The sequence below is a fragment of the Centropristis striata genome, chromosome 24 (genome assembly GCF_030273125.1).
Source record: "Centropristis striata isolate RG_2023a ecotype Rhode Island chromosome 24, C.striata_1.0, whole genome shotgun sequence".
NCBI classification, from domain to species: Eukaryota; Metazoa; Chordata; class Actinopteri; order Perciformes; family Serranidae; genus Centropristis; species Centropristis striata.
Window position 1 is genome coordinate 1,810,576 of NC_081540.1, and position 19,128 is coordinate 1,829,703.

Consider the following 19,128-nt stretch of genomic DNA (forward strand, 5'->3'; position numbering starts at 1 on the left):
AGTTTTTTAATATCTTTTTGTGAACGGAACATCCAATAAACCAAAAGATCCCCAGATCCTTCCAGTCCTGGACCAGGTTTGAACTAGACCAGAATCCTCTTTTACCTCCTGGAGCATGTTGGTTATTATTTTTTAAAAGATCTACTAATTATTAGCGAAGTTTCAGAAACATCTTCGCTGCTTTGAGGACATTCAAAGCTCTTTGCTAATGAATAAATCAATAGAAATTCACAACTGCAGCGCCAAAAAAAGCCATAAGAAAGGAAACAAAACATAGAAAATTATTTCAGTTTATGTAGCCATGACAAATACATCCATCATAAATATTATTAAGACACCGTTTGGTAGTCCGACAGAGCGATGAGGAGACGCAGGAGGAGGCGCAGGAGGAGACGCAGGAGGAGCAGAGTCAGTCAGTCAGTGGCTCCTCCTCCTTTGGGACGTTTTTGGTTCAGAAATCTTTAGGAATAATTGTGAGAAAAAACCTTGTTTTCATCAGTTTCCTTTGCACTTTCGACTGGAAGTTTCCCTTCATGGTTCATGTTGCTGTAGTTGCTCTAGTTGCTCTAGTTGCCTGTGATCTTGGTTGCAGATGTTGTTAATTTCTCCCCAATTTCAGATCATATTCCTGCTAAAAACATGTTTGTTTGTGCAGATTTTTTTTCATTCAGAAATCCTTTGTTGGTCATTTTTTCCTCCAAGGTTTCAAATAATTGTGAGTAAAAACCTCGTTTTCATCCGTTTCCTTTGCACTCTGGACTGGAAGTTTCCCTTCATGTTCATGTTGCTTAGTTGCCTGCAATCTTGGTTGCAGATGTTGTTAATTTCTCCCCAGTTTCAGATCATATTCCTGCTAAAAAACATGTTTTTTTACCAATATCATAGTCAAGTCATATTTTTTAACTCAAAAGACCCAGAAACACTGAGCAATCACAGCAGATTGGGTTTTTTGCAGTTTCCTGTAATCTTGGTTGCACATATGGTGAATTTCTCCCCAATTTCAGATCACATTCCTGCTATAAACAAGTTTGTTTGGAGAAAAAAAAAGAACAATAAAAGACCTAAAAACCTAAAACTGCATAAAGTTTCTAATAATTGTGAGCAAAAACATAGTTTTCATCAGTTTTCTTTGCACTCTGGACAGGAAGTGACAGATTTCTGGGTTCATTTCTCCCCAATTTCAGATCACTAACTAACTAACATGCTAAAAACATGTTTGTTTGTCCAGTTTTTGGTTCATTTGCTGCAGGCATGTGGCTGCATTGCAATCTGTAATCTTGGTTGTTCATTTCTCCCCAATTTCAGATCATATTCCTGCTGAAACATGTTCTATTGAGTCATGTTTTGGGTTAGAAGTTTAATAAGTGATTTTTCATGGTGCAAATTGCAGATTTAAAGAATTTCTTCCCAATTTCAGATCATATTTCTGCTAAAAACATGTTTATTTGTGCAGGTTTTGGTTCATAAATCTTGTATTGGTCATATTTACCTGTAGAAAGTTGTGCTATTCTCAGTTCCAGTCATTCCTCCAGGCTTCATGATGACTTTCTGCTGATTTACACCCTTTTTTTTACCCAATTTCAAACATGTCAAACATGTTTGTTTGTGCAGATTTTGGTTCAGAAATCTTTTATTTGTCATCTCTAATAATTGTGAGCAAAAACCTTGTTTACAACAGTTTCCTTTGCACTTTTGACTGGAAGTGACAGATTTCTGTTCATGCTCATGTTGCTCTAGTTGCCTGTAATCTTGGTTTCAGATGTTGTTAATTTCTCCTCAATTTGAGATCATATTCCTGCTAAAAACACGTTTGTTTTTGCCGTTTTTGGTCATGTTTAACAGTATAAAGTTCTGCTATAGTCAGTTCCAGTCATTCCTCCAGGCTTCATGATGAGTTTCTGATGTTTCTGCTGATTTACAGACTTCTTTTTACCAATTTAAGTCAAACTTTTCTACCTCAAAAGACCCAGAAACACTGACCAATCAGAGCAGAGTGGGCTTTTTGTAGTTGCCTGTAATCTTGGTTGCAGATATAGTGAATTTCTCCCCAATTTCAGATCAAAAACATGTTTGTTTGTCCAGTTTTGGGTTAATTTGCTGCAGGTATGTGGCTGCAACTGCAATCTGTAATCGTTGTGGTTAATTTCTCCCCAATTTCAGATCATATTCCTGCTAAAAAACATGTTTGTTTGTGCAGTTTTTGGTTAATAAATCTTGTATTGGTCATATTTAACAGTAGAAAGTTCTGCTATTCTCAGTTCCAGTCATTCCTCCAGGCTTCATGATGAGTTTCTGCTGATTTACACACTTATTTTTACCAATTTAAGTCAATCTTTTCTACCTCAAAAGACCCAGAAACACTGACCAATCAGAGCAGATTTCTTGGTTTCAGATGTTGTTAATTTCTCCCTAATTTCAGATCTAAAATCATGTTTGTTTGTGCAGTTTTTGGTTCAGAAATCTTGAATTTCTGCTCAATTTCAGATCATATTCCTGCTTTGTTTTTGCCATTTTTGGTCATGTTTAACAGTATAAAGTTCTGCTATAGTCAGTTCCAGTCATTCCTCCAGGCTTCATGATGAGTTTCTGATGTTTCTGCTGATTTACACACTTGTTTTACCCGATTTTTCTACCTCAAAAGACCCAAAAAACACTGAACAGGCTTTTTGTAATTGCCTGTAATCTTGGTTTCAGATGTTGTTAATTTCTCCCCAATTTCAGATCTAAAATCATGTTTGTTTGTGCAGTTTTTGGTTCAGAAATCTTGAATTTCTCCTCAATTTCAGATCATATTCCTGCTAGAAACATGTTTGTTTTTGCCATTTTTGGTCATGTTTAACAGTATAAAGTTCTGCTGTAGTCAGTTCCAGTCATTCCTCCAGGCTTCATGATGAGTTTCTGACGTTTCTGACTTGTTTTACCCGATTTAAGTCAACGGAAAAAGTCTTTTTCAGCTGAAAACACCCAGAAACACTATGGTTCGGGGGCTTTAAAGAGCCAGAAGATGTCCTCAGAGGGTGATAGAGTCCTCCTCACCACCTCACCACCTGGCTGCTGTAGTCCTCAGTGGTGGCCACCTCCTCCTGCTGCTCCTCCTGCAGCCCCTTCACCTCCTCCTGCTCCTCCCCTGCTCCTGCTCCTCCTCCCCTCCACAGCTGGGCCAGGTAGGTCCTGTGCAGCCGCTGCCTGTGCTGCTTCTCCTGCCACCTCCTGAGGCGCTCCTGGCGGTGCTGGCGCTGGCGCCCGTGCTGGTAGCGCTGCAGGAAGAGCTCCTTGGCGTACTCGTAGAGCTCCACGTCGAGCGCGTTCAGGCCCTCGATGCGCCAGCGGACCTTCTCGCTGATGCCCACGCTGGCGGCGCGCGTGCTGTTGATCTGCGTGAAGGCCTGGATGAAGCGCAGGCCGAACGTCCTCTCGAACAGGAACTGCGTCTTGCGCTGGAACTCGGTGAGGCCGTAGAACGCCATGTTCCTCAGGTTGGCCTTGGCGCTGGCGAGGAGGACGCGGCCTCGCTCCAGCTCGCTGACCGTGGTCATGTTGTAGCAGCCCACCAGGCTGAGGTCGGCCAGCATGCGCACCTGCCTGTTGTTGGCCAGGTTGGACGGGCAGCTCATGAAGTCCGTCAGCGCCACGCCGGTCCAGTCCTCGCCGCTGTAGCAGGCCGGGAGCTCGTCCTGCGTGGGCGGCCGCCCGTCGCACATGTGCAGCGCCGTCTTCCACGTGGCGCCGCGCTGCACGTGCTTCCACTCGCTGAGGTAGCGAGACACGGGGTCACGCAGCATCGTGATGTAGTAGAAGTTCCTGCAGAGACACACACAGAGAGTCATGAGACATGATGATGTCATTTCATGGTTTATACAGTCAGGGAAAAATTATTACAACGTTGTTTTCTTCATTTTCTTGACCCAAAATTAGCAAAAATAGATGCAAAAATGACACGAAATGACAAAAAATGTATGTAAAAATGACCAAAACAAACACAAAATGACCAAAAATACAAGTAAAAATGACTAAAAAGGCACAAAATGACCAAAAATACAAGTAAAAATGACTGAAAAGGCACAAAAGGACTAAAAATAGATGCAAAAATGACCAAAAAAAGACACAAAATGACCAAAAATAGATTTAAAAATTACAAAAGACACAAAATGATCTATAATAGATGCAAAATGACCAAAAAATGGCACAAAATTATCGAAATAGACACAAAATGACCAAAAGTAGATGCAAAATGACCAAAAAAGACACAAAATGACCAAAAATACAGTCAATGCCAATGGTTAAAAAGAAGTAAACCACTTTGTTTTCTTCAGTTTCTTGTTGATTTTAATGTCTGCTACAACTAAAGGTTCATTTGTTTGTATATCTGATAAGACTTTAATTTAAGAGATGAAAATAAAATGGGTTTTTGAACATTAAAGCATGTAAAAGTGTTCTAGTAGAAACCTAAAACACTAGTAGGAACATGAACATGAGATAAATAGTTTGCCTTAAAGGAAAAGAATGATGTTTGTTTAACTTGTGCATGAAGAATAATAATAATAATATCTTATTTCAGTCAAACAGCCTCAGCTTTGTATTTCAAAGCCCCAGCATGCAGCATAAAGTGTAGAAGTGTGTGTGTGTGTGTGTGTGTGTGTGTGTGTGTGTGTGTGTGTGTGTGTTTCCAGAGTGGAGGATGAAACTATACATCACATTTCTCATATCCTGCTGCAGTTAAAAAAGGAAATGTGAGCAGGAAGAAGTGGCACAGAGCTGGAAATATATAGAGAACACACACACACACACACACACACACTCACACACACACACACACAGCGTGATTAGGCTTTAAATGAAAAACATTATGGAGAGTGTATGAGGCTGTTGGAGAATAATGACAGGAAAGAAATGCAAACCTAGCAGGTATAGCATTTAATATCCTGCAATGTGCAATTATTTTTGTTTTTGTCACACCAATTTGCTCCCGTCTGCCTCTGGTAATGACTTTTTTCTTCTTTCTGCGACACCTTTCCTGTGTCCTGATCGCTCTGATGCAGCAGAAAAACCTTTTCAACCAACTAAACTTGGCTTTTTCTGCTTTTTCTGAGATGAGCAGCAGAACGGAGAGGTGCCAGGAGGAGTCAGCAGCTCAGAAAACAAGTTTCTCAAAAGGAAATCAACAGAGATATTCTTCGATGGTTTATACAGTCATGGAAAAAATCAATTTATTTCTTATTTTGTGCCTTTTTTGGTCATTTTTTAGTAAAAATGACCAAAAAATTGCACAAAATAATTGAAATAGAAACAAAATGACCAAAAATAGATGTAAAAATGCCCGAAAACAACAAAAAACAAACAAAAATAGATGTAAAATGACCAAAAAAGACACAAAATGACCAAAAAACGACAAAAATTATCAAAATAGAAACAAAATGACCAAAAGTAGATGTAAAAATGACCAAAAAAGACAAAAAAACAACCAAAAAAGACACAAAATGACCAAAAAACCCCCACAAAATGACCAAATAATGACTAATAATTATTGAAATAGAAACAAAAGGACCAAAAATAGATGTAAAAATTGACCAAAAACGATAAAAAGCAACCAAAAATAGATGTAAAATGACCAAAAAAGACATAATTATCAAAATAGAAACAAAATGACCAAAAAATGACACAAAATTACCAAAAATAGATGTAAAAATGACCGAAAAAACAACCAAAAATGACCGAAAATGACAAAAAACGACCAAAAAAGACACAAAATAACCAAAAAATGACACAAGATTATTGAAATAGAAACAAAATGACCAAAAATAGATGTAAAATGACAAAAAACGACACGAAATTATCAAAACAGAAACGCATTGACCAAATATTTGCCTCTTGTAATGAGTTTTTCTTCTTTCTGCGCCACCTTTCGTGTGTCCTGATGTCTCTGATGCAGCAGAAAAACCTTTTCAACCACCCAAACAGTTTTTTCTGCTCCTCTGTGAGGAGTTCAGAGAGGAGCAGCAGAACGGAGAGGTGACAGGAGGAGTCAGCCGCTCAGAAAACAAGTTAGTGAAAAGAGAAGCAGGCAGATAAAAGGGAAATATAAAATGTTCATCTTGTGCTCAGAGATGTGGCTGACCTCGCTGCCGAGCCCAAATAAAAAGCAGAACATTTTATTTCTCTGCAGCAGTTTGTTTCCATTCAGACGCTGCATAAAGAATCACATCCAAGGACATTTTATAGAAACGCTGCTGGGGAAGATTCTCTTTGAAACCTCATACAAAGAGATCAGTTTCCCTTTTCCCTGGAGAACTGCTTCCTGCTGCTACCTGTTAGTCTGTTTTTATCAGGTTTACAGTCTCTGAGGACTGAATCTGGTCCAGAAGAGACCAGAACTCTGAGGATCTGAAGTCACAAACATTAAAAAACCTCTCTAGGTTTTAGGGTGAAAAACTGCTGAAACATGACAACCCTTTTTTCTTTTTTGTAAAAACTCAATACAAGTTGAATCATAATATATATATATATATATATATATATACACAGTGTAATTTTTGCATTTATCTTTTGTGAAAAATACTTTTTCTAACTGTTAAATGTGCTAAACACCATTAAATATTACAGTATATTTTGTTAGAGACATGGTGTTTAGTACATTTAACAGTGAGAAAAAGTATTTTTTACCAAAAAATAAATGCAAAAATTACAGTGATTGCTTGTGTGTGTGTGTGTGTGTGTGTGTGTGTGTGTGTGTATATATATATATATATATATATATATATATATATATATATATATAATGGTATATTTTTGTTAGAGATACGGTGCCAGTGTATTTTAAACTGTAAAAAATACTGTTTTGGCTGATATATATATATTACTGTCATGGTTAAAAAAATAAAAAAATAACAAGACACAAAGTCTAAATTCCCAGAAAAACTGTAAAAAAATTACAAGAAAAGTCAAAATTACAAGAAAAAAAATGACAAAATGACAAGAAAAAACTCAAAATTACAAGAAAAAAGAAAAAAATGTCGAAATTACAAGAAAAAAGTCTACATTACAAGAAAAAAGTCTAAATTACAAGAAAAAAAAGTCTTAATTACCAGTCAAAATTGTTGACTGCACAGATCTTTGTTGTTGTAAATGTAACAGCTGAATTGCGTCATATATCTAAATCTCATCACCGTCAATGAGCCAAGAAACTTTCTTGTTATATATATATATATATATATATATATATATATATATATATATATATATATGTAATGTGGTAGTTTCTTTTTGTTGCACTATATTTAGTAGAACTGGTTTATAATAAAAGATATTGTCGATGAGCTGCTGCAGGTCAAGGTTCTGCTGCTTTTAAATCAAATTTTTAAAGATGATATAAAGTAAAAGCCTTGGCTGCATCACGTCTCTACAGAAACTACCACAATAGATTTATCTCATTCTGGTGGCAGAATGGTTCACTTTCTGAGAGAAAACTAGATATTTCTGCTCTATATCATCTTATAATTGTATATTTTGGTATATATATATATATATATATATATATATATATATATATATATATATATATATATAAATCCCTCTGCGCTTCGGAAAGATGAGCCACTTTCTGTTAAAACGCATTTAGTCCTTTAAATGTTGTGATTTAAATGCAACAAACAGATCAAAAGGATGCCGAACAAACTAAAACACCACGCAGACGTGGAGAAAGACTGAACTCATGCTTTGTCTGTGTGTTTTTTGGTTGTTTGTGTCTTTTTTTTGGTAATTTTGTGTCTTTTTTTTACATTTTGTCTGTTTTTTGGTCTTTTTTTTTTGTCATTTTGTCTGTTTTTTGTTAATTTCTTGTGTTTTTTTTGTTAATTTTGTGTGTTTTTGTTAATTTCTTGTGTTTTTTTTGTTAATTTTGTGTGTTTTTGTTAATTTTGGGTGTGTTTTTTGGTCATTTTGTGTCTTTTTGGTAATTCTGTGTGTCTTTTTTCGTCATTTTTTAACATTTTTTGTTAATTTTGTGTCTTTTTTGTTTAATTTTGTGTCTTTTTGGTCATTTTGTAACCTTTTTATGTTAATTTAGTGTCTTTTTTGTTCATTTTGTGTCTTTTGGTTAATTTTATGGGTTTTATTGCTAATATTGTGTGTTTTTTTTGTTAATTATGTGTGTTTTGGGTCATTTTGTGGTTTTTCTTTTGCAAATTTTGTGTTTTTTTTGTTAATTTTGTGTCTTTTTTCTGTTAATTTTGTGTCTTTTTTTGTTCATTTTGTGTCTTTTAAAATGCTTGTTTTCTAAAACACATTAATAAGCAGACATAAGAGCATCTGCACAGCTGTGATTGTTTCAAGTTCAGCGCTAAAAGTGAGAAATGAGATAAATTGAGGCAGAAGTCGTGTTACTGGGCAGCAGAAACGTCTCTAAAAGCTCCACAATTTATCAGTTCTAGTCTCAGTCAGCTGTGATGTTTCCTAAAGTGATGATCCATACTCTAATACAGCAGTAGGAGCACAAAATAAACAGATCTTTATGGGATTTAAATACAACAAAAGGATCAAAAGGATGCCAAACAAACTTAAACACCATGCAGACGTGTAGAAAGTCTGAAGTCATGCTTTGTCAGATCTGTCTGTTTTTTGGTTGTTTGTGTCTTTTTTTGGTCATTTTGTGTCTTTTTTGGTCATTTTGTGTCTTTTTTTGGTTATTTTGTCTGTTTTTTGGTCATTTTGTGTCTTTTTTTGGTCATTTTGTCTGTTTTTTGTTAATTTTGGGTTAATTGTGTGTCTTTTTTGTTTAATTTTGTGTCTTTTTGGTCATTTTGTAACCTTTTTTGTTAATTTAGTGTCTTTTTTTGTTCATTTTGTGTGTTTTTTGTTAATTTTGGGTGTTTTTGTTAATTCTGTGTGTCTTTTTGGTCATTTTGTAACCTTTTTTGTTAATTGTGTGTCTTTTTTGTTTAATTTAATGTCTTTTTGGTTAAATTTGTGGGTTTTTTTTACTAATATTGTGTCTTTTTTTGTTAATTTTGTGTCTTTTTCAGTAATTTTGTGTCTTTTTTTGGTCATTTTGTGTCTTTTCAATTGCTTGTTTTCTAAAACACATTAATAAGCAGCCATAAGAGCATCTGCACAGCTGTGATTGTTTCAAGTTCAGCTCTAAAAGTGAGAAATGAGATAAACTGAGGCAGAAGTCGTGTTACTGGGCAGCAGAAACGACTCTAAAAGCTCCACAATTTATCAGTTCTAGTCTCCGTCAGCTGTGATGTTTCCTAAAGTGAGTGTCATGATGAGATCATGGCCACCCTCAGATAATGGCCTCCACACTGGAGATAACTGAATTACTCAGGTCGGCTCGGACACACAGACACACACACACACACACACACACACACAGACAGAGCTGCCTTTGTTTCACTTCCTGGAGAATAAACCAGCTGGGTGTTTTCCTCCTTGTGTGCCGATCATCTATCCGCCAGGCAGCCGGATCAATAACCGTCCGCTCTGAGCTTTCATCGTGACCTATCGACGGAGAGCAGCAAATGTCAGAGCTCTCCTCTTACACGGGTCAGAGGATGAAGGTCAGCAATAATTACTCATCTGCTGAGCGGCTTAGGGTTCCTCATCCATCGATCCCTCAGTTTATAGTGTTTATTAAGGTAGAAAACAAGCAGGAGGAGCTTCTCTAAAGGTAAAATATATATAAATATCATCTTAAACCTGTGATAATAAACTCCAAACAACACAAACAGCTTTTAAAGCTGATAGAGAGCAAAAAATGGCCGATTTTAGGCTAAAAACCCAGCTAGTTTTTTAGGTAGTTCTTATTCGGCTTCAAGTCATCAAGTTTGGTTTAAATCAGGGGTCTCAAACTCAAATTACCTGGAGAGGCAGGATCAAAATGACCAATAAAAGACACAAAATTACTAAAAAAAGACACAAAATGAGCAAAAAAAGACACAAAATGACCAAAAAAGACACAAAATTACCAAAAAATACACAGAATTAGTTTTAAAAAAGACACAAAATGACCCAAAAAGACACAAAATGACAGAAAAAAAACTGAATTACTTAAAAAAGAAACAAAATGACACAAAAAAGACACAAAATGACCAAAAAAAGACACAAAATGACCAAAAAAAGACACAAAATGACCAAAAAAGACACAAAATTACCAAAAAATACACAGAATTATTTAAAAAAAAGACACAAAATGACCCAAAAAGACACAAAATGACAGAAAAAAAACTGAATTACTTAAAAAAGAAACAAAATGACACAAAAAAGACACAAAATGACAAAAAAAAAGACACAAAATGACCGAAAAAATCTTATTGCATTTTACTGTTCTATGTTGTTTACTTCATCTCTTTGTATCGTGTTATCTATTTATTGTTTGTGCAGCACTTTGGAAACATTGTGTTTGATAAAATTGTGCTCTATAAATAAAGTGGATTGGATATTAATGAATAAAAGTCTTTATTATAGCAGCTTTAATTGTTCTGGAGCTTCTAAATTACACTCAGTTTCTCCACATTAGAAGCAGCGCTGAGTCTCTTTCCTGTAACAGTTTATTGTTGTAGAAAACAGCCCTCCTCTTCCTCCTCTTCCTCCTCTTCCTCCACCATCCATCTCTCTTTATTCCACGCCGCTGCCTGAGCGCTCTGCTAATGTGCTAAATGGTTTCAGGTCTTTCAGGACAAAGTGGGAACGTTTTTGTTCCTGATTGATCGTCCAGGATCAAAGACTTTCTGTCACTTAATAACACAGATATTGGCAGCGTGTGTGATCATGCATGGTGCTTTCTGAACGTAAAGTTTAATCGCGTTTTGCAGCCGATCAATCCGACTCCGTGCCCTTCTCGCTGCCGCATGTCACCTTTTTTTTTTTTTTTTTTTCCATACGGCAAAAACCTGCAAACAGAATCGATCGTCTCTCGGCCCGATTGTCTCTCTCTCACTCTCTAAATCACCATCAGAAAGCTGCAGAGGAAACTCACAGCTGAAAGATCAATACGTGCCTTGTTAATTCACTCAAGGACACAGTGAGTCTGACGATAAAAGCCTTGATGGAAACTATTTATGCCGCCCGGACAGAAAGCGTCTGGATCGACAACAATCTCATTTATTTCATCTTTTTTTACTATTGAAAACACATCATGTTGCTTTTAGTTTTAGAGGCGTTTATGGAGAAAGGTTTTAGTTCCCCGGTTCCTCCCACTGATCGCCGTCAATGGAGGAGGAGGAGGAGGAGGAGGAGGAGGAGGAGGAGGAGGAGGAGGAGGAGGAGGAGGAGGAGGAGGAGGAGGAGGAGGGGTCTCAAACTCAAATTACCTGGGGGCCGCTGGAGGCAGTCAAAATGACCAATAAAAGACACAAAATTACTAAAAAAAGAAACAAAATGACAAAAAAAGACACAAAATTTCGAAAAAAAGACAGAAAATGACAAAAAAAAAGACAGAAAATGACCATAAAAGACACAAAATGACCAAAAAAGACACAAAATGACCAAAAAAGACACAAAATTATTTTTTTAAAAGTCACAAAATGACCCAAAAACACACAAAATGACAGGAAAAAAACGAATTACTTAAAAAAGAAACAAAATGACCAAAAAAAGACACAAAATGACTAAAAAAGACACAAAATGACCAAAAAAAGACACAAAATGACTAAAAAAAAAAGACACAAAATGACCAAAAAAGACACAATTTTTTTTAAGAAAGTCACAAAATGACCCAAAAAGACACAAAATGACAGAAAAAAGCTGAATTACTTAAAAAAGAAACAAAATGGCCAAAAAAAGACACAAAATGACCAACAAAGACACTTTAAAAAAAAAAAAGACACAAAATTACCAAAAAATACACAGAATTACCAAAAAAGACACAAAATTATTTATTTTAAAAGTCACAAAATGACCCAAAAAGACACAAAATGACAGAAAAAAACTGAATTACTTAAAATAGAAACAAAATTACCAAAAAAAGACACAAAATTACCAAAAAAGTAATTAAAGGGACCTTCCACCACAACACGGTAAAGTGCCATTCATATAAAACTCACATTAAACTTTCATATCAAGGTGGGGGCCACAAAATATCGTCACGAGGGCCACAATTGGCCCGCGGGCCGCCAGTTTGAGACCCATTGTTTAAATGAAATGCTATGAAACAGAAATACTACTGAACACTACCGAACAGACTCTGGCTTCAAATGAGGAGGAGGAGGAGGAGGAGGAGGAGGAGGAGGAGGAGAAGCCGTTTGGAAACAAGCTCAGGATTGCACACTGATTTCTCACCGCCGTCAGGGTGTTGATAACTCTCAGATCCATTTAAAAAGTGTTTCTGAGCCCACGAGGGATTCTGATCTGAAGGAAAACCTCAAAAACCTGCAGAAATATCTCCGCTGCAATTAGGGCTGGGCGGTATAACGACGTTTATTATCCAAACTATTAAAACAATGTGTCATATAAATGTTATAAATATCATTTGGAGACTCTATATTCTGATTCTTGCATGAGAGATCAAACCAGAGACTTTATTTTGTGTTTTTTGTTATAATAGATAATTTATTTATTGAAGTATCAGAAAATAGGGCTGGGCGATATGATGTTTATCATCCAAACTATTAAAACAATGTCTATTATATAAATTTTTGGAGACTTTATATTCTGATTCTTGCATGTCGGATCAAACCGGAGACTTTATTTTGTGCTTTTTTGTTATAGAAGACAATTTATTTATTGAGTTATGAGAGAATAGGGCTGGACGACATGATGATGTTTATCATCTAAACTATAAAAACAATATATATTACATAAATGCTTCTATCGTTTCAATCGCAATGTTGAAAAAACAATTAGGACAACACTTTTTATTCTGATATTTTCATGTAGGATAGAACCAGAGACTTTATTATGTGCTTTTTTTGGTTTAAATAGACAATTTATTTATTGAATTATCAGAAAATAAGGCTGGGCGATAAGGCTAAAATCTTCGATCATGGTTTATATAATTTTATACCAAACTAAATTCAATCAAGAAATAACCACACTGTACTTTAAATGTGATTATTTTCTTTTTCTTTTTTTTTAACCTTTTTTAATCAATTAATTTTATTTTATTTTATTTTATTTTATTTATTTATTTATTTATTTATTTATTTATTTATTTATTTATATATTTATATATATATCTTTTTTTTTTACATGTGATTATTTTCTTATTTATAACTTCTGTAGACTACAAAAACAACTGCCTCAAATTAGAAAAAAACTTGGAGTTAAAACCAAAAAATCAGGAAAAGGTTAAATTCTTACAAAATTAAAAAAATTGTAAATTGTAATAATGATTTCTCTGCAGTTTTAACATGTTTCAGATTCATCCAGTAGGTCAGATATGATTCTTCTGATCCCCCTGAGCTTTATGGAGCGTTTTAGCTTCTTTCAGCTGGTTGTTTTGGTTTTCAGCCCACAGATTTAATGTTTCGGTTCACTGCAGACAGAAGAAGTTATGAGGGAGCCAGATATTATATATATATATTATATATATTTCCTCTGGGAGCTGGTTGAAAGGCCAACAAAGAGCCTGAAGCAGAGAGAATATTGGACTCGTGTTCATCAAATGTTGCTGTTTCTGCTGACGTGGAAACACGTAATTCATTTATCAGGATAATGTTTTTACGGCTCAGACAGAATCTCTCTTCCTCTCCGTTTTAACGCCTCCAACAGAGAAATTCAAGAATGAACTGAATCTCTCTTTCACTCTTAAAGCATCCAGACACATTCTGAGTGCTTCAGGATTTGTGAAACATGGAAAAAAAAATGTTCAAGCAATTTTCTGAGTGCTGGTGATTATAAATTATATTAAAAATAGTTTGCCAAAGTGCTGAGATTCCTCCATATGTGTGTGTGTGTTTGTGTGTTTTTCCTAGAAGAAAAAGGCTCCTGATGTAACTTTCTGAACACTAATCAGGGTTTAAAAAACATGTTTTAATCAAAATCTGATTACAGGATCAACAGGAAGTCAATCCAGGCACTCAGAAACATAATCAGCTGTTATTATAGTGGCCAAATCATTAAAAAAAGGCCTTTACAACAAGCAGACATGTTGGCTTTTTATATTATTTTTAAATATTTCCTTTTTCTCTTTTCTCACTCATAGTTTTTCTTATATTTATCTGTTTCTTACCCTATTTTCTTCACATTTTTTATCTGTTTTCTAACACACTCGTCTCTTTTTTTCCTCTAAAACCTAAATAATCAGCTGTTATTATCATGGCCAAATTATTTTAAAAATGCCTCCATTTGGGCTCTACGACAAACAGACATGTTGGCTTTTTATATGATTTTTAAATATTTCCTTTTGCTCTTTTCTTGCTCATAGTTTTTCCTCATATTTATGTTTTTTTCCTTTTTTTCTTCACATTTTGATCTGTTTTCTAACACACTCGTCTCTTTTTTTCCACTAAAACCGAAATAATCAGCTGTAATTATAGCAGCCAAATCATCAAAAAAAAGGCCAGACATGTTTGCTTTTTATATGATTTTTAAATGTTTCCTTTTACTCTTTTCTCACTCATTGTTTTTTTTTTAATTTATCTGTTTTTTACCCTATTTTCTTCACATTTTTTATCTGTTTTCTAACACATTCGTCTCTTGTTTTCCTCTAAAACCGAAATAATCAGCTGTTATTATAGCGGCCAAATCATTAAAAAAAGGCCTTTACAACAAACAGACATGTTGGCTTTTTATATGATTTTTAAATATTTCCTTTCGCTCTTTTCTTTTTCATAGTTTTTCTCATATTTATCCGTTTTTTTCCCCTTTTTCCGAGAGCACTCTTCACATTTTTTGATCTGTTTTCTAACACACTCGTCTCTTTTTTATATATATATATATATATATATAAGATATATATATAAGATATATATATATATATATATATATATATATATATATATATTTCCTTTTGCTCTTTTCTGACTGATAGTTTTTCTTATATTTATCTATTTTTTACCCTATTTTCCAGGAGCACCTTTACATTTCTGATCAGTTTTCTCGTCTCTTTTTCCTCTAAAACCTGATAACAGTTGGTGGTTTGTTTGTTTATATCGCCTCACCACTTTACAATCAATGCAATGATTGAGTCATGCATATTTAATGTAATAATAAGACTTTTTTATGGGCTTCAGCCAACAAGGAAAGTCAGACTTGTACACTGAAACACAGAAGTCTAAATATAACGACGTGTCTCCGTGAGAAACGTCTCCACGTGTCTTTGATTCAGCTTTTGTCCATCATTTCTTATTAATTATAATATGAATAAGATGAATAACAAGCTGCTGCTGAGTGTCTGCGTGGCTGTCAGAGACGCTGCTGAGCTCAATAAGTTCACTTTATTACCACTTTTATTATTATTATTATTATTATTATTATAAAGAGTTTCATGGGTTGTGGTTGGCTGTCAGTGTTTCTCTCTTTCATCTCATATTTCTGAAGGTAATCTAGTTTTGTTTGCAGACCTTATTGCTCTTATAGTTTAGTGTGGATCCATCTTCTACTGGAGCTACAGATATATAGAAATATATATATTTATATAAGAGTCTTGGTGTGGATAGAGAGACTGTACAGGGGAACTATTGTGTCAGAATAGTGGAAAGAAAACATCCAAAACAAACGTTTCTGTGTATATTTGACTATATTTAGTAGATTTCTCTTCCCACTTTCACCCAGTTTTTTTTTTGTCTTTTTAAGTCTTTTTTTGGCATTTTTCTTTTTACGTCATTTTAATTCACTTTAGTCATTTTAAGTCTTTTTTCGTCATTTTGTGTCTTTTTGGGGGACTTTTTGTGTCTTTTTTTTGTGTCTTTTGGGGTCTTTTTGGGTCTTTTTGGTCTTTATGTGTCTTTTTTTGCTCATTTAGTGTCTTTTTTTAGTCATTTTGTGTCTTTTTTTGGTCTTTTTGTGTCTTTTTTTGTCTTTTTGTCTTCTCATTTTGTGTCTTTTTTTGGGCATTTTTTGTCTTTTTGGTCTTTTTGGGTCTTTTTTTGGTCATTTAGTGTCTTTTTTGGTCTTTTTGTCTTCTCATTTTGGGTCTATTTTAGGGAATTATTGTGTCAGAATAGTGGAAAGAAAACATCCAAAACAAACATTTCTGTGTGTATTTGACTAATTTAGTAGATTTCTCTTCCCACTTTCACCCAGTTTTTTTTTGTCTTTTTAAGTCTTTTTTTGGCATTTTTCTTTTTATGTCATTTTAATTCACTTTAGTCATTTTAAGTCTTTTTTTGGCATTTTTTTCTGCTCTTTTTGTAATTTTAAGTCTTTTTGAGTCATTTTTTACATGTTGCATTTTTCTTGTTAATAAAAATATTTCTGTTAAATTTTGGGGTCTTTGTTTTTATCCTTGTGGTATCGAAAATGGTATCGAGTATTGAATATTTTCCTGAGTATCGGTATCGAGTTGAACATTTTAGTATGGTGACAACCCTAATCAGAACAGAGGAGCAGGAGTAACAAAAGAGAAGAGCTTTAAAAGACAGTCTGGATATTAGAGATAGAGATGTTCTCATGGTGAGAGCGTGAAGCGTCTCGTCTGCAGAACAACAGGTCAAACAGGATCCGTCCTCTCGTTCTCATTTAATCTCTGAGTGCCAATTAGAAGCAAAATGATCCTGATCCCCATCTGCACACAGCAGCAACACTATAAACTACAACTAAACCAGAGATGGGCAACCTAAATGCTGCAGGGGCCACAATGTTTCATGGCCACTACAATAGGAGCGTACTCTTCACCAGATATGGTGAAACTGACATTTTAAATATGTTTACAGTGCAGTAACTTAACATATTTCATGCTCAAATGCATGTTTAACACATAGACTGTATATAAATAATGGACGTTTAACAGTATAAATAGGAGTTCATGTTTTTGGTCATTTTGTGTCTTTTTTTTGGTCATTTTGTGTCTTTTTTTGGTGATTTTGTGTCTTTTTTGGTCATTTTGTGTCTTTTTTTGGTCATTTTGTATCTGTTTTTGGTCATTTTGTGTCTTTTTTTGGTCATTTTGTGTCTTTATTTGGTCATTTTGTGTCTTTTTTGGTCATTTTGTGTCTTTTTTTGTTCATTATGTGTCATTTTGTGTCTCTTTTTGGTCATTTTGTGTCCATTTGTTCATCTTGTGTCTATTTGTTTACAGTGCAGTAACTTAACATATTTCATGCTCAGATGCATGTTTAACAGTATGAACAGGAATACAAAAGGTTTGAAGTAAATAAAAAATAACCACTTACTGTGATTTCTTTTTTTTAATCAGTGCTAGAACAGCAGACCAACATTAATTACAAGAAGTAATTTTGTGCATTTTTTACACAACACTTTAAAGATTTAACGCTCTAATGCATGTAGTTATACTGAGGGCCTGAACTAAACCTTCTCCTTTTAAACGCTCCGTCACTATCACACCTCCACCGTAACCCAGTTGTGGAGAATATCGGCAGCTAGAATCACTGGATAAATGAAGCGAGGAGCGAGGAGCGAGGAGAGAGAGAGCAGGAGGAGCTGCTGCTCCTCTGTGATCTCCATCGGTCGCTGATAGGAGACGAGCTATTTTAGGCCATAAAGGAAAAGCCCCAGGGAAGCTGGAGAGGAGACGAGGGAGCCGGAGAGACGAGGAGGTGTCCGGGTGAGAGAGGGAGGGAGAGGAGGAGAGAGAGAGAGAGAAGAGGAGGAGGAGGAGGAGGAGGAGGAGGTGATGAAGCTGTAAAAGTCGGTGATAGACGACACGGAGGAGCTGCAGAACTTCAACCATCCATCTGCACTGTAAAATGATTAATGGGTTAATTCAGTTTCAGTAACAATGAAACTAGGGCTGCAACTAACGATTATTTTCATTATCGATTCATCTGTCGGTTATTTAAACGATTAATCGATTAGTTGTTTGGTCAATAAAATGTTGAAAAATATCAATCAGTGTTTCCCAAACCACAAGATGACTAAAAAAAAGAGACAAAATGACTAAAAAAGAGACAAAATGACCAAAAAAAGCAAAAATGACCAAAAAAGACACAAATTGACTGAAAAAAGACACAAAAAGACACAAAATGACCAAAAAGAGACACTAAATGACCAAAAAAGACACACATTGACTGAAAAAAGACACAAAATGACCAAAGAAATACACAAAATGACTACAAAAAAGACAAAATGACCAAAAAAAGACACAAAATGACTAAAAAAAACCCAAAATGAATAAAAAAAGACACAAAATGTATAAAAATATCAATGAGTGTTTCCCAAACCACAAGATGACGTCCTCAAATATCTTTTTTTTTGTCCACAAACCAAAGAGATATTCAGTTTATTGTCATAAAGGAAGCATCCATCTGTATTTCTTAAAATCTGGCTGCTTCTCAGGCGCCTCATTTGCATATTTAAATACATTTTTAAAGAACTTGTAATACAAAAAATCTTGTTTTAACTCTCTATAGTTTTGTTCTATTTCCTCCATGTCTGAATCTTTCCATCCTGCCTGTATTCACCACTTCAAACATGTTTAAATACCATGTTGGTATATTTTTTCACCTCTTTCAATAGATTTTTTTATTCTGACTTACTGGATCAACATTTAGAACCAAAAAGAAACAAAGAAAAACCAATATAAATGCGATCCTGTCATCAACTCTGGTTTTTATTCTAGTGGGACTATTCTAGTGGGGACAAGTGGCTCTTGTGTGTTTAGTGGAACAATTTTGGTCATTTTGTGTATTTTTTTAGTCATTTTGTGTCTTGTGTCTTTTTTTAGTTATTTTGTGTCTTTTTTTAGTTATTTTGTGTCTTTTCTTGGTCTTTTTGTCCTTTTTAGTCATTTTGTGTCTTTTTTTTGTTTTTTTTGTGTCTTTTTTGGTCATTTTGTATCTTTTTTTGGTCTTTTTTGGTCATTTTGGGTCTTTTTTTAGTCATTTTGGGTCTTTTTTGGGGCTTTTTTTGGTCATTTTGGGTCTGTTTACAGTCAGTTTGTGTCTTTTTTTGGTCATTTTGGGGCTTTTTTGGTCAATTTTGGGTCTTTTTTTGGTCATTTTGGGTCATTATGTCTTCTCATTTTGGGTCTTTTTTGGTAATTTTGGGTAATTTTGGGTCTTTTTGGTCATTTTG

General features: G+C 34.8%; 1 protein-coding gene across 1 annotated transcript in view; it reads right to left on the bottom strand.

The window, feature by feature from the left end:
• Positions 1–893: 893 nt before the first annotated feature.
• The window catches only part of LOC131962898 (heparan-sulfate 6-O-sulfotransferase 3-B-like), a 42,286-nt gene continuing 24,051 nt past the window's right edge, over positions 894–19,128 (bottom strand). Inside the window, exon 2 of the mRNA XM_059327996.1 lies at positions 894–3,801. Within this exon, the coding sequence (XP_059183979.1) occupies positions 3,033–3,801 (769 nt within the window). The 3' untranslated portion in view covers positions 894–3,032. The remainder of the gene's footprint in view (positions 3,802–19,128) is intronic.